The sequence below is a fragment of the Mobula hypostoma genome, chromosome X1 (genome assembly GCF_963921235.1).
Source record: "Mobula hypostoma chromosome X1, sMobHyp1.1, whole genome shotgun sequence".
In the NCBI taxonomy this organism is placed as follows: domain Eukaryota; kingdom Metazoa; phylum Chordata; class Chondrichthyes; order Myliobatiformes; family Myliobatidae; genus Mobula; species Mobula hypostoma.
The window spans coordinates 20,447,735-20,462,727 of NC_086128.1; the positions used below are offsets into that span (position 1 = coordinate 20,447,735).

The 14,993-nt window shown below is 41.6% G+C and overlaps 1 protein-coding gene across 2 annotated transcripts; it reads right to left on the reverse strand.

Annotated features, from left to right (window-relative positions):
* Positions 1-3,474: 3,474 nt before the first annotated feature.
* On the reverse strand, positions 3,475-12,286 carry LOC134340443 (myosin light polypeptide 6-like). Of its 2 annotated transcripts, XM_063037683.1 has the most exons (7): positions 12,161-12,286; positions 12,037-12,064; positions 9,131-9,274; positions 8,102-8,275; positions 6,624-6,701; positions 4,975-5,016; positions 3,475-3,958 (listed from the first exon to the last, which is right to left on the reverse strand). In XM_063037683.1, the coding sequence occupies exons 1-6, from the start codon at positions 12,161-12,163 to the stop codon at positions 4,988-4,990; spliced, it is 456 nt and encodes a 151-aa protein (XP_062893753.1). In that variant the 5' UTR covers positions 12,164-12,286; the 3' UTR covers positions 3,475-3,958; positions 4,975-4,987. The 2 variants fall into 2 exon arrangements, with proteins under 2 accessions (XP_062893753.1, XP_062893752.1); XM_063037682.1 differs by lacking the exon at positions 4,975-5,016.
* Between the last annotated feature and the right edge of the window lie 2,707 nt (positions 12,287-14,993).

Sequence of the window (14,993 nt, forward strand, 5' to 3'; positions counted from 1 at the left end):
GTGAGACTTAGGATGACTGAACTACAGAGTATATTACCCCTCCAAGTCCTGAATTGCATTCTTCTCATAAATCATTCTCTCCTGAGGTAGTCCCTCATGACGTGCTTCTACTGCAGTTCTTTTGAGTTCTGAGGGAACTGATGAGGCCAATGTGGAATGCACAGATCCCGCCACAAGTAGGTCAAGGAGTACTTAATGGGGCAGGTAGGTGGAGATTTGAGGTGGTGTGCTCCTTCCCATTTATGCTGGCCTTCAAGATGCTTCTTACACATTGACACAAGCATCTCAATGCCAACTTGCATTCTCCTACAAGGGTTTCCTAGTCAATGGGGATGTTGCATTCCCCCCATCCTGCTCCCCTTCCCCAAGGAGGTTTTGAAAACATCCATAAATATCCTGGCTGTGATTGAGCTTAGAGTAATGTTTCAGGAACCTGGTGTAAGGTATGCAAACACCATAACCTGCAGTGGGGCCAACTGAGTTCAGTTAGACCCATGGTGCTGGGGCTGTTGGTCTACGAAAGGACTCTGTTATCAGTGTGGTTATCCTACCAGTAGATTTGGAGAATTTTGAGGAGAGGGCATTGGTGGCATTTTTCCAGTGCTTTGAGATGGCTGCTTATAAATAGTACAAGTATTATGATATCATTCAACCTTTGTCCTAGCTAAGGGATCAACAAACTCCGTGCAGATCAATGTCAAAGAAGGGACTGAGGCAGTACAGTATAGTCGGGAAGATGAAGGCAAAACTGATTTGTGGGGGGAAATCGGCATGTACCCACATGCGCACGTCACGCATGCGCGCACACGTGCCCGCGCAAGGCTTCATGGTCATGGTAGTCTTTCCTGGGGTAAAGTGTCCCGCGATTTGATTCCACGCATATCAAAGTTGCTGGTGAACGCGGCAGGCCAGGCAGCATCTCTAGGAAGAGATACAGTCGATGTTTCGGGCCGAGACCCTTCGTCAGGACTAACTGAAAGAAGAGCTTTTAATTCCACGGCCCATTCCCATTCTGACATGTCTATCCACGGCCTCCTCTACTGTAAAGATGAAGCCACACTCAGGTTGGAGGAACAACACCTTATATTCCGTCTGGGTAGCCTCCAACCTGATGGCATGAACATTGACTTCTCTAACTTCCGCTAGGCCCCACCTCCCCCTCGTACCCCAGCTGTTACTCATTTTTATGCACACATTCTTTCTCTCACTCTCCTGTTTCTCCCTCTGTCCCTCTGAATATACCTCTTGCCCATCCTCTGGGTCACCCCCCCCTTGTCTTTCTTCCCGGACCTCCTGTCCCATGATCCTCTCGTATCCCCTTTTGCCTATCACCTGTCCAGCTCTTGGCTCCATCCCTCCCCCTCCTGTCTTCTCCTATCATTTTGGATCTCCCCCTCCCCCTCCAGCTTTCAAATCCCTTACTCACTCTTCCTTCAGTTAGTCCTGACGAAGGGTCTCGGCCTGAAACGTCGACTGCACCTCTTCCTACAGATGCTGCCTGGCCTGCTGCGTTCACCAGCAACTTTGATGTGTGTGGCTTGAAATTCCAGCATCTGTAGATTTCTTCGTGTTTCTGGGATATGACTGCTACTTTTGTCCCTTATTTGCAAGTGAGAAAGTTGGCAACCCTAACTGTAAAAGACATGTTGAGGTGAGTTTAACCCTACTTGAACACCCCCCCCCCCGCCCCCAGTTGGCCAGTCCGCACTATTGTCAATATTAAACCGGTCGGCGGTGCAAAAAAAGGTTGGGGACCCCTGCCATAAAACATAGGAGCACAATTAGGCCATTCAGACAATTTAAGTCTGCCCCACCATTTCATCATTTCCCTCTCAACCCCATTCTCCTGCCTTCTCCCTATAATCTTTCACACCCTGACTTATCCAAAACATATCAAACTCTGCCATAAATACACCCAATGATCTGACCTCCACAGCCACCCCTGGCAATGAATTCCATAGATTCACCACCCTCTGGCTAAAGAAATTCCTCCTCATCTGTTTTAAATGGACATTGCTCTTTTCTGAGGTTGTGCCCTCTGGTCATAGACTCCTCCACCACAGGAAACATCCTCTCCACATCCACTCTATCTAAGCCTTTCAATTAGATCCCCCCCCCCCACCCCCAGTCTTCTAAATTCTAGTGAGTACAGGCCCAGAGCCATCAAAAACTCCTTATATGATAAGGCTTTCATTCCCAGAATCATTTTTGTAAACTTCCTCTGGACGCCCTCCAATATCAGCACATACTTTCTCATTAAAGGGCCCAGAACTGCTCAAGATACTCCAAGTGAGGCCTCACCAATGCCTTATAAAGTCTCAGCATTACATCCTAGTTTTTATAGTCCAGTCCTCTCAAAATGAATGTTAACATTGCATTTACCCAACTTATAATACTACCTTTCTAAAGTTTTACAGCAAAACCCTGGAAAACAGAACTTCATGCATCTTTGGAGCCACTTCAGTGAAGATTGACATTGATGAAGGCTGTGGTAAATTTCATCAATGCACCAGCATAACTATTAATTTACTGATTGGAGGTTAATAGCCTTTTCTGCCATTAAGATAATGATCACCCTCTTTCAACTTCACCCTTCTGCACTATTCCCCTATCCCTTGACTCTCGTACCCTCCAAATTAACAAATAAGCATCCCTAGCCATCTTTGGCAGAGAATTCCAAAGCTTCATGCCCATCCACATAAAATAGAGTTTTTAAAATATTCAATCTCACCAGCTCTCAAAGCTCCCCTACTCCTGTTAGTGTTAGTGATCAAGACCTTTTCAGGAAGTCCCTCAGGATTAAAGATGACTTGCTTCCACTCCATTTGTGGGTTCTGAGGTACACAAGCCCCATAGACCTTGGCTCAGTTGGGTCATGCATTCTTTCTGCTGTTCGTACTTGACCATGTGCTCTTAGAGACAATTCTCCCTGGATGCGTCTCCACCAATTTGAGTTGTTTGGTGCTAGGGATTCCTTTGTTGGTACAAATTTTGGAATTCCACCCCACCCACCCAAATACACATGTGGAGATTACAAGGATTCCTTTAATAGCCTACTGTACTGTAGAATATAAGGCTGGTTTTGGAACACTGGCATTAATCACTCAGACAAGTTAAGAATTATGAGTCTAGGTTGTGTGAATTCCATCTGGAACAGAGCATTAACATTTCTTAATAACCTTGATTGGTGAGAGAGAAAAAAATCAGAATTCAAATTGCAACAAAGAAATTAAGGCAAAGAATAGAATACATTAGTAATGAGAGTTATAAAAGCTTCTGTAGATATCTGACTTTCCTTTTGTGGTCATTAACACCAAATTATTTTTAAAAATACAGACTACATATTAAATTTCACAGCTGCCATGGAACAGGAATATAACCACTACATCACCATTATTACCAGTAGAACTGGATAAGTGAATGTCATCATCCTAGGCATGATTTTTTTTAAAAATCAGTAAAAGCAGACAAAACCCATGTTAACAGTTCAGATTTTATTAATTGAAAGCATTTTGAAAAAAAACGAAGAATTTCAGATTAAAAAGATGTGCAGATACATTCTGAGCAGAAACTAGTGAATTTGGAGCCACCTTTACTTTTGGACTAGGGGCATCCAAATTCCTCACCCAACACTCAGCCTTTAAAAAGTGTGAGTACGTTCATGCATGTGTACACAAAGGGGAGGAAAAAAAGAGCAACTGCTTCCCTCAAACTGTATGGGGCACTTAGTACCAAGATCTGAAGGTTGCAGTATAAAAAGGAATAAACTTCCTCCAACTATCTTTTCAGCTCCCACTATTAGTGCATTGGAGACTACCATTCTCTAGCCTGCATCTGTGCATGTGATATAAACAAGAAAGTAATTCATTTAGAAAAAAGGTTTGTGTTCAAGTAGAAAAGGCACTTAAAATTCAGGTACAAGAGAGCCATCAGCCATTCATCACCATTCGGACCAACTCTGTAAAGAGAGAAAAAAAATAAAGTGAGAAAAAAAATTAAGTATTAAATTACTCTGCGGTGGGGGGGGGGGAAGAGAAATTGATGCAAGGTTCTGATTAAAACCTTAAAGTTTATGACAAACAGCCAAAATACTGCAACGTTACAAAAAAAAGTCTGCACAAGCAAGAGTAAAGTGAATTATGTTAAAGAAAGAATTGAATGACGCGCTCCCCTCCCATTTACTCCAATTGGTATTGGGCTAGTGTTGATGATAGTAATTTTCTCTTCCCCACCTCCCCATGCCCCATCTCCCCCCCCCCACAAAAAAGGCAACTATTTTAAACTTGTATATTATTTAAACTGAAAAGTATTGGAACCTTCTCCAACCCACTCACCTCCCTCCCCATCTGCCCCCCACCCCCGCCACCCCCATCCAAAGGATCTAAGCATAGCCAGTTGAGAATTAAGTTTTCTAGTTCACACTAACTACAGAGAGGAGCAGAAAAGGTGGCAGCTCTAACCACTGGGCTGATAAAGCCTAGGCTGAATACAAGATTGCAGGCATGTTAACCTCACAGCAATACATTTAATACCAAAGGAAGACCATATAACCGCAGTTTCCACTATTCAGCTAATGGGGACTTTCATGTCATCTGCCACTAATCAAATGAGGAACAGATGAATTTCTTCCAAAAAAAAAGGAAGAAAGTTATAATTCACCATTTCCTCAGAACTGTGGAAGCTTCTAGCATCCAATACCAGTCATTTTTAAGCAAGATGACACTGGCACAAATAATCCACCAAAACTTAACAGCGGATAATTCCAAGCCTGTCTTCAAACTAAAAGAGAAGTCTAGATTCAAATGGTCTTCCTTTAGTTGGCAGAAATTCGAGTACAGTCAAGAACTGGAAGTTAGCTTCCTCCCTCCCCTTCCTAAAAACAAAGTAAAACAGACCTAGAACAAGCCACATGCAGAGCATGCCAAAAGAAAACAGGACAAAAATTGGCAGGGGAAGAGTGTCAAGGTGGCATACCATGGCCTGCCATTCACCCAGACATGATGTGCCTGACAAAAGCTGTCAAAGAAGAAGGAAAAAGTTAAAGTGCAGGAAAAAAAAAAATGCAATTTGAACCAAGTTTCTGACACACAGCCACCCCAAGAATTACTGGGGATTTGGATGATGAACTGTTTCAACAGTCAAGTGTCATTAAAATAAACAACAAATCCAGTGAGTTTAAGGCAACTCAAAATGCATACACTAATGGGCAGCTTAGCTGCCGGTGGTGTAGTGGCATCTGCACTGGACTTTGAGGCAAATGGTCTTAAGTTCAAATCCAGCCAGCTCCTTGCACGCTTTCCATCTGTGCTGGGTTGAGTGTCAAGCTAGCAACTCAGCCTTGTTAAAAAAAAAGTCAAATGCCATGGAAATGGCAAAAATGCCACCCGATGCACAAGGCACAAAAGGGAACAATGAACAGCTTACCACCATAGTTTTTCCCTACAGCATGTTTCAATGGCCAGTAGACATTCAAAGCTCAGATGATATCCAAGCTTGAAAATTGACTCTTGTGTTGCTACCATTTGACCAATAGACTAGGGAGGACCAAGGGATGGGAAGGACGACAACCACTTTGAGCAGGTGGGGGTTAACTGCTGCTGCAGAGCTCTAGGAACTGAGCCATTGTGTGAAGTTTGCCTGTTCTTTCCACGAATGTGGGTCTCCCTAAGATGTACTGGTTGATTAACTACAGCAACTTACCCAGTGCAGCTTAATGGCAAAACAATTGAAGGGGAGTTGGTTGCCCTAAAGAGAGCAAACAAGGTGCTGGGACACAGGGAAACGAGAAGAGGGATAAATGGGATGGTCCTACTCGGAGCCAGTATAGACATAAGTCAATTGGTCTCTCACAAGATAGGAAAATATTAACTGTATTAATTAGGGTTGTTTCAAAATCTTCTTCCACATAGATCAGTAAGCAAACTACCCAAATTTGAAGATGTTTACTCACAGATCAGGGGAGAGTCAGTGTAATTAGCATGTCGGCCCTCAGTCATGGGGCACACGGAGTAGTGTTAAATGTTTTGCAACCAAAGAAAAGTGTAAATATTGCTTTGAACAGAAACAACTGTCCTAGAAGATTTACTTTCAATCCCCTACAACTGATGCACACCTCATCCCATTCAGGTTCATGTACAGGGCTTATCTATTCGACAAGCTAATAACACATCCATGCAGTGTATCACAGCACAAAACTAAATCATTTAGCACAGACCAGCAGACTATTAAATGGTCTCCAAGACAGGAGGGGGGAATTAAATTGTTTAAATTGGAGGTTTTGGGTTTTTCCTGGGTGGACCAGCCTCTCCACCTGGCATCAAGGGCAACCATTTATAGCATTTTTCACTCTTACTGATAGAGGTTGGATGGGATTATGTGGAGGTGCCATAACCCCCTCATTTCTCCCTCTCACTGAATCCACTCCCTCTCAGTGGAAAGTGAATTTGTAGTGAATCAATGCTTTGCAGCTTTCCGGATCATTATCTGTCATACAGCATCACAAGTATAAAGAAACAAGTCCACCCACCCCCCCCCCAAAAAAAAGCCATTCCAGCTACATCAGCTTACAAAATGGTGGGCAAGTGGTTTCACTCTTACCGACTGCAGCATAGCACAGTACTTACCCTCATAGTTAATACAGCCATTTGCATCCTCTTGGCCGGCCAGCAGAGTCTCCACTTCTTCATCGGTCATTTTCTCACCTGGGGGAAAAAAAAATGAACAGCAGTCATTCAAATAGCTGCAAATTTTCTGTGAAGATCTTTAGATGACAATGAATCATTTATTTTCATAGGCAGAGATAAGCTTACACCAACCCAAGCCATGCCAGTCAATGCTCTAACAATGACTGGAACAAGGAGTGCAATTCCATTTAGTTGGGCAAAGGAAAGGTCCTGGGAAGGATGCTGTGGTTGACTCAATGGATGCAGGAAGGATGCAAAAGGGACCATTGTTATTGATTGGCAAAGAGGACATTGTTAATAGATTTTGCCAAAGGCTGCTTCTGTGCCCTGGTGAGATCTAAAACACAACTGATAGGTACAAACATGGAAAAGCACGACAGGTGCCTGCAAAGAAAAAAAGAACTTCAGGATGTATAACTGTATACATTTCTGATGTTAAATGTACCTATTGAAGTCTCTGGAACCAGGTTATTAATATTCAAGTTTTTAAAAAATGGGGGGGGGGGGGAAAGAAGAACCAGAACATTCCCACGTCAAGTACAGCACAGAAAAAGCAGAGCCAAGCTCCTTCAAAAGCAACCAGGAAAATGTCCCTCTCAATTAAAGTTGCTGGATATGCTGGAGCAGTCAGAACCAAATTTTTGGTTACCTAACTCAATCATCAGAACAAGACTGTACATGTAGAACAAGGTCATTCAAGCAAACTCTGAACAAATCCAAACATTGCAAGATAGATTTTTTTCCCCTTATGTCATACATTTTGCCGCCTTTATCACTAACTCCTACCTTCCCTGAAACAAGCCATGCTGGATAGCCCCCAATTCATAGCAACAAATCACAAGTGCACATTTAGGCTAAATTATGGAGATCTTTGATTCTGCAAGTCAGCAGAAAACTTGAATGTGGGGGCCAAAGTTGTTAGATGAGTTTGAATTTAGGCTTGAGTGAAAGCATAACTAATTAAATGGATCCCATCCTTCAATATCAGTTGTACAGGCTGCTTTGCATTCATAACTAAAAACTGAAAGTCCTTGAACCTCTTAAAAGTTTTACATGATAATACTGGGGCAGCAAGTGCTACTGCCTCAATTGCTCAAGAAACCAGAGGACAATCCTGACCGTTAATGCCATGTCAGGTTTGTACACAGCCCTCAGATGTCTCCTGGGTACTCCAATTTGCCCCCAAACCCCCTAGTAGGTTAATGGCCAAAAAAGCTGATGGGCATGCTAGAGAGAACAAGACATTGGTAGGTTAATGGCCAAAAAAAAACTGATGGGCATGCAAGAAAGAGAACATGTTGCAAGGATATAAGTAGATTATGCTAATGGATTGTTCTGCTGAGACAGATGGCACCTTCTGTGTTGTGTTGCAAGATTTTCACAGGGCAACAATACATCACATTAAACACAAGCATTACCAAGAGTAACCAGCACATGGCGCAGTTCAGCACCCATGACTGTGCCATTTCCTTCTTTATCAAAGACTCGCAGGCCCTCTACAATATCCTCAAAGGTTCCAGGTTCTTTGTTTCTTGCAATGTCTTGAAGTTTTGGGAGAAATTGCTCAAAATCCAGAGTTTTCATATTCATATCTGAAAAATAAAAGACAATGTTCAATTGTTCCCATTTTTATGATCTTTTCTACTGGTTATAAGCATTTCCAGACTGTGAAGTCTTTGCATGGCAATCCATTAAGGGATATGCTGGAGTTGTCAGAACCAAATTTTTTTGTTATCTAGTTCAATCAGAACAAGACCGTATACGTAGAACAAGATCATTCAAGCAAACTCTGAACAAAGTCATTAGAAATTGCAAGATAGATTTCCCTCATGTTATACAATTTTCCTTCTTAAAAAGTGGTTTCACTAATTCCTGCTTTCCCTGAAAACAAACCATGCAGGAAAGTCCCAAACTAGAAAGCCTGCCAGCAGAACATTCGTCATTTAATGGCTAGATTTGAATTGTCAATGCAGAGTCAAAATTTTGGACTTGTGACCAAGGGTCAGAAAATATTTATAAATACCTACTACAGGAAAGGACACTGTTCAGCTTATCACACTTATGGTTTTTGAAAAATAGCCATTAATCACACTTTGCTGCTCATTAAAAATATTTCAAGGCAGCCTTTAAGTACTTAAGCAATTCCTTAAAAGCTACTAATGAATCGACTCCTTTCCCAATTAATTTCCACATGTCACACAACTCATTAAGGGGAATAAAACAAAAAAAAACCTTCTTACCAATCTTCTCTGGTCACCAACACCCTCAGAAGAAACAGTGCAAAACTAAGGTTTTGCAGATCTCTCTTTATCCCATTTTGTTCCAAAGAGAACAATTTACTCTAATCTGTCCACAGATCTGAAATAGAATCATCTCAACAATGCTCAAGTTTCCTCTACATTCTCACAAAGTTTCTGAGATCTTTCTCATAACATTCCAATTCTTACCTTCAGGCTTTGGATTCCCAAGAACTTTCAAGACTTCTGCATTGCATGGATTCTGGCCAAGGGCACGCAGCAGATCAGCAAATTGGTTGTAGCCAATTCTACCTTCACCAATTCGATCATAGAGGCAGAAAGCCTCTTTGAATTCTGAAAAGAAAATGGATCCTCAAAAAGAACGCACAGAATTGAAGAGCAAAGGAGGCATCCATTGTTTGGGTACTCCAGAACAAGCAGATTTAATTTTGTCTAACAGGTTTAGAGCAAAAAAAAAACTAAAATAGAATCAGGTCTATACAAGGACAAATAATATGGTAAAGGCAGGAATGTGGAATTGGATCACTGCTCTATGACGAATAACACCAAGATAGACTAGGTGGGTGAAACAGACTGATTAATTGAATCTAAAGCAACATGCCATGAACAAAGAGAATTGAGAGGTCATTTCTCCAACTGAGTTTTGTTCAGTATTGAGACAACAGCAGTAACTCTGATCAAACTAGTCACCACTTTCTAACTACAGTGCAGAAGGCTTTAATCTTCATAGATGCTGGTTGCAAGTTGAACAACACTGGTAGAAAGACACAATAGAATGGAGTTCACAGCTAACTCCACCGTCCCTTTCCTTTGCCCTGCAAACTACATTCAGTTATTATTTTGGAAGAAGAGTATAATAATTTTTGACTTTCCAGTTCTTGGGCATCATCCTCAAACCCAAAATGATTGGACAATTATGGCTCAGGGTATTGCCAATTCTTCCCTTACTTTCCTCAGCAACCTGGGACGTTTATCTACCGTGGAGTTAGCCTTTCAAAATAAAAAAAAACTTTAAAATATTTCATCCAGAATCTTGATTGCACCCAGTTCCTTGGTGAAGACCAGGTCCTCACTTAGTAACTCAGCCATGGCCTCTGCCTTGCTGATTACAAATTTCCTCTGTGGGCTTAAGTCAGCCAAAACTAAAAGCATCCCTCAGGTTATCCAGTTTTCCAGCTTTGATTTCCCTTCCCTTATACCTCATGAGCATGTACCTGGCCATCTCTATCTTTAAAAGTTCCCACCGCCTGGTAAACTGGAATCTGGTCTGCTCTTATCATAGTGAAATTGAGATGACCCTAACTGATTATTAGTAACATGTACTGGTTCACATCCTTTACTACATGGATTTTAAACATCACCGTTTTCTACGTTTCCCCCACTGATACTTGCTCTACTTGGCTTGATTAATTTCCAGAGCCACGTCTGGAACTAATGCTTTCTTCCTCATGAGCCAGAAACAATCAAACGCTCTCCTAAATGAACTTCAAGAACTCTTTCCCCCTTTGTAATTACTATCCCAATTAATCTGGATGTAGTTGTGCTCTTCCCCACCATGGGCATCAGTCTACAAAACAAGTACAGAAAATAGCTCTTTCAGTTCCCAAAGCTGAGCAGAAATTGCCATTTTCAATTGTCTGCAATATTCTCTTCGATCAATACTGCTCTTCACCCGTCTTTTCTGAGCATTAGAATATTTAGATCCCATTTCTGTCGTTATTAAAAAAGCAGATGCTTTACTGCAACAAATTTGCCCATACAAGATTATGAAGCTCACAATCGTTGTTTAATACAAACATATCCATGCACACCCTAGTATTCCTGGTCAAGTCTAATCAAGGAAATAGATTCAAGGAAAAAAGAAAATAGATTCTTATTCTGGTATAATTTACCCTTCTTAAATCTCTGACCTGTTTAATTAGCTTCCAGTGTTCATCTCCCATTCAAATCAGCTTAAACAGAGGACATGATCACCACTTGTTGAGGTGCAATCTGTCCAAGATGGCTGAAGTTTACTTTTCCGCATTAAGATGGAAAAATAATCAAGTTGTTAAAAATTGAGCAAAATTGGCCAACCTAAAAGCCCCGGAGAAGCTACTAGTGAAGATAATCTACTTCCTCCTCTCCCTCCAAACAAAATTTTAAATGCTTAAGAGTTCTCGTGAAGAACACCAAAAGATGAATTGCTGCTCTATTCTAGATATCAAGTATGCAGGCAAGCAGTTATTCTGAATTATTCATGTATCAAAGCACATGGAATGATTCGTCTTTCAGGCTCTAATTTCTCCCAATAGAAAAAAACATCAATAATTAAAACAATAGAATTAGAAAAAATGGCTACAATTAAAGTTTAATGATTGTTGGGAAAGGTTTCAGTATCATTTTGGAAGCGTGTGCAGTTATTTCCTCACACTTCACCTCTTTGCATCGCACCGCAAAACTACCCGAAGCTCACAGCTGGCCCACTATTTTTTGCCTAAAAAAGAGAAAGGGGAAACAAGAGCGCGGAGCCCGGAATCAGTTTGGTTCTGATTTACACCCCGTCAAGCCGATGGAGACCGGTCCCAAAGGTTGGCGGGGTGTTTTTGGAAGCTTAGAAAGAGATCAGACAGTATAGGAAATCGGCTGGTGGCCAGTCTTGAGATTCAGGAAGGGAAGGGCCAGATCGCCGCCCTGAAATATGCGAAACACTGAGATCTTTGCCCTTATATGGAGTTAATGCCATCAGCCCTATCGGGCGAGTCCAATTTAGGCAGTGCAAAGCTAACCAAAAGGCGCAGCTTCCGGTCTCAACAGGAGTCGATCAGCCATACGCGATACCGACGATGACAAAAAGGATTAGAATACAAGCCTTAATGCATAATGCTGCGAGAGGACAAGGCTTTCGGGTCTCTATAGCGATTATCGTTGTCGGGAAATTTATTCAGCCACCTGCAAAGCTCTGGAGCGAAAATATCCCCCCACGGGAGAGCAGCTGCTGTTGAAGTTTAACGTAAATATGAGCATATCAAGAGATTCTACAAACCTCGAAAAATCAGAGGCCGAAAGTTTCCCTTTTTTCCAGCGCTCGGGATTAAAACAAATGTGTAACTTACCGGCAATTTGATCCTCTGAAAAATCGCACTGTAAAAACAAACACAAGAGGAGGGGGAAAAAATCAATGCCACATGCAGTCAAAAGAAACGAAGTAACAGTAACTGCTTAGCAAAGCTCACTCACCATCTTGCTCTGATCTCTTTGCTCCCGCTGAGTCCACTGCTACAATCGCCCCACTTTCACCCGTTTCTTGGATTTGTGGTGTGAACACTGAAGATTGATGGCTCTTCTCCACCAATCAGAAAGGGAGCCTCGTCCTGTGACTGCATTCCATCTGCTTGAAAGTACCAATCAGACACGAGGGTTGGCCATGTGTCAGTTTTGCCGGACAATGACCAGGAAGTCGGGCTCAGGGATTCCACCGTTGCACGACATCAATAGCGAAAACATCACACACGAAATGCTGGAGGAACTCAGCAGGTCAGGCAGCGTCTGCAGACTTTATCGTGTTTATGAATCGTAAAAGTCCGCTCTTTGTGCGATTATTACATGCTAATGAAGTAATGACAATAAAAATGGCGAGAACTCTCGGGTGCTGAAATTAATTTAAAATATAAAAAAAGAAAAGATTGGAAATATTTGGCAGACCAAAACCAAAGTTACCATTCAGAACTCAAAGAGAAATAGTTTCTAATCAAGTCCAGTTGTTTTCCTTGGAATGGAGGCCGAGGGGGAACCTGATGGAGGTGTACAAAATTACAAAATTAGGAGGGGCATATATAGAGTAGACGCTAGAATATTTGCCCATTGGAGAAGTATCTCAAGCAAGAGCATGGGTTTAAGAGGTTTAGAGGGGATCTGAAGAAAAATTATTTCATCCAGAGGGTGTTTCATATCTGGAACGCCCTGTCCTAGAGAAGGTGGTGAAGGCAGAGGCTCACAACGTTTAGGGAGAAATAAACACTTGTAAGCATAAGATACTCTGCAGAAGCTGGAACTCTTGAGCACCAATTTGATTTGCCAACACAGGGAAAGTACTGGTCAACATACCATGCACCATCAATCTTTAGGTCATGTCACTCAAGACTTCTGCTAATATTATTTTTGTGTCAGTCTGTGCTATCGTAACTATATGTGCTGTGTGTAACTGTACTTTGCACCTTAGCCCCTGAGGAATAATGTCTTGGTCTAAAAGTGGGAGATATGTATTCGATCCTTTATCAGCAATCAGCAAACATACAATCTTGAAGCAATGACAGCGTACCCAAGTGTAAGTTAAGTGTAATTGAGCAGTCAGGAAAATATATGACAGCCATCGGACCCCAGCCCCAAACTGCTACGAATAAAGCATGAATACTTAACTTATTCCTTTCGTTTTTACCACACCCCCCACTCATGCCACTAGTTACCATAGTAAACATTTTAAACATGCAACACAGAATACGATGCAGATAGAGAATAAATACATGGCTCCTACATTCCAGCTCCCTAATTATTACACTATAATAACTACAACTACATGCTACCAAGATACAGGAGACATGAAATCTCAACATTTACACAAAATATCCTCTTTCTGGTAAGCAGACCGTCCTGGATTGTGATCTTCTCCTAACAAACCAGATTGTTCCTCTTGACTACATTCAGGGAAATCTAATTTGAAGCGCTGCTGCCAAAGCTCATCCAAGTACAAATCTGAAGTCCCATTAACTGTCAGTTCTGGCTGAGCATAGTCTCTTCACCACCATGGTCTCCTTTCAGTAGTCCATTTACAGTCCAATCCAGGATTTTTCTGATTGCATAGAGTCCATCATTAACACTACAAGTCAATTGCAGCAGCTCTAATGTCTTAGGTACATTCACCCCTATAAACAGTTGAATTTTCAGTAAACATATATGCTTCAAGTAAGACCATTCCTGAAGATCTCTCTGGCAAGGAATGTTCCCTTCGTGGACAAACATACATTCCTGTTAGACAGTTCATAGTAGTTTTCACTCTCTAAGTCAACCACTTCCAATCTTTAAGACAGCATAGCTACTCACAACATTCTCTTGACCTATGGAACGTAAGAGAATGCATGTTCTTTTTTCTGTCAAGTTAAGTTTGTTCATGAGGCTCTCTGTACAAGACACTGCTGTACTTCCTTGATCTGGGAAAGCCTAAGTAACCACTGTTGTTACTCTTCTTAGACTTCACCTGAACTGGAACTATAGGAAGTTTACAACCAAGATCACCAGCTCTGTAAGGCCAGGGCACTACTCATACTGTGCTTGATTCACTCATGGCTTTTTTTGAATATACACACTTTTCTTGAGAGTAAATATGAAGTATGCAGAGATGCTTGCCACTGCATATCTTGCGTAAAAGACACCTCTTGCAATCCTTGCTGGAGTGTCCTGTACACAGACAACCAAAGGAGATACCATTTTTTTTTAGGAAGATAATTATGAACCTTTTTTTCCAGCTGAGAGCAGGAATCCAAAGTTCACCCTGGCAGAACAGGTAAATCCTTTCATAAGTTCTGGGTTCAGTTTTAGCTTTACTTGTCACCATAGCCACAGTAGTAGAAAAGCTGCTTCCTTTAGTTTTCGACTGAATTTGTGATCCAGTTTTGTTCACACTTTTGCTTACTGTCAGCGATGTAGTATTGTATTTCTTCCCAAACACCAGGTGTGTAGCAATCTTTACTTGCCTTTCAATAAAATCAACAATGTCAGTGAAACTAATCTTACAGTTGTGCCTTTCTTACAGTTTACAGACCACAGATCTCCATTTTTCCCTAGGTTTATGGGGCAATTTATTTACGACAATCCTCATATTAGCAGGCACGCACGGCCTGGCCATCTTCCATGGCATTGCAACAGCCTCTGAGAAAAAAAAACTGTAACCTTGAAGAGCTTTCACCTCTTCTGATTTGATATGTGGCTAAGAAAGAGCCTTTTCCATGTAGGCCACAGCAATTTTGTGCTCATCACCAAAATGCAGTAAAGCTTGGGCCTTTAGATATCATTGATC

Excerpts from the sequence above, each read along its gene's own strand:
- LOC134340443 (XM_063037682.1), bottom strand. Across the intron at positions 6,702-8,101 it reads CCATGTGCTGGTTACTCTTG|GTGAGAAAATGACCGATGAA; the intron begins GTAATGCTTGTG and ends TTTTTCCCCCAG. Across the intron at positions 3,959-6,623 it reads TGGCTGTATTAACTATGAGG|AGTTGGTCCGAATGGTGATG; the intron begins GTAAGTACTGTG and ends CTCTCTTTACAG.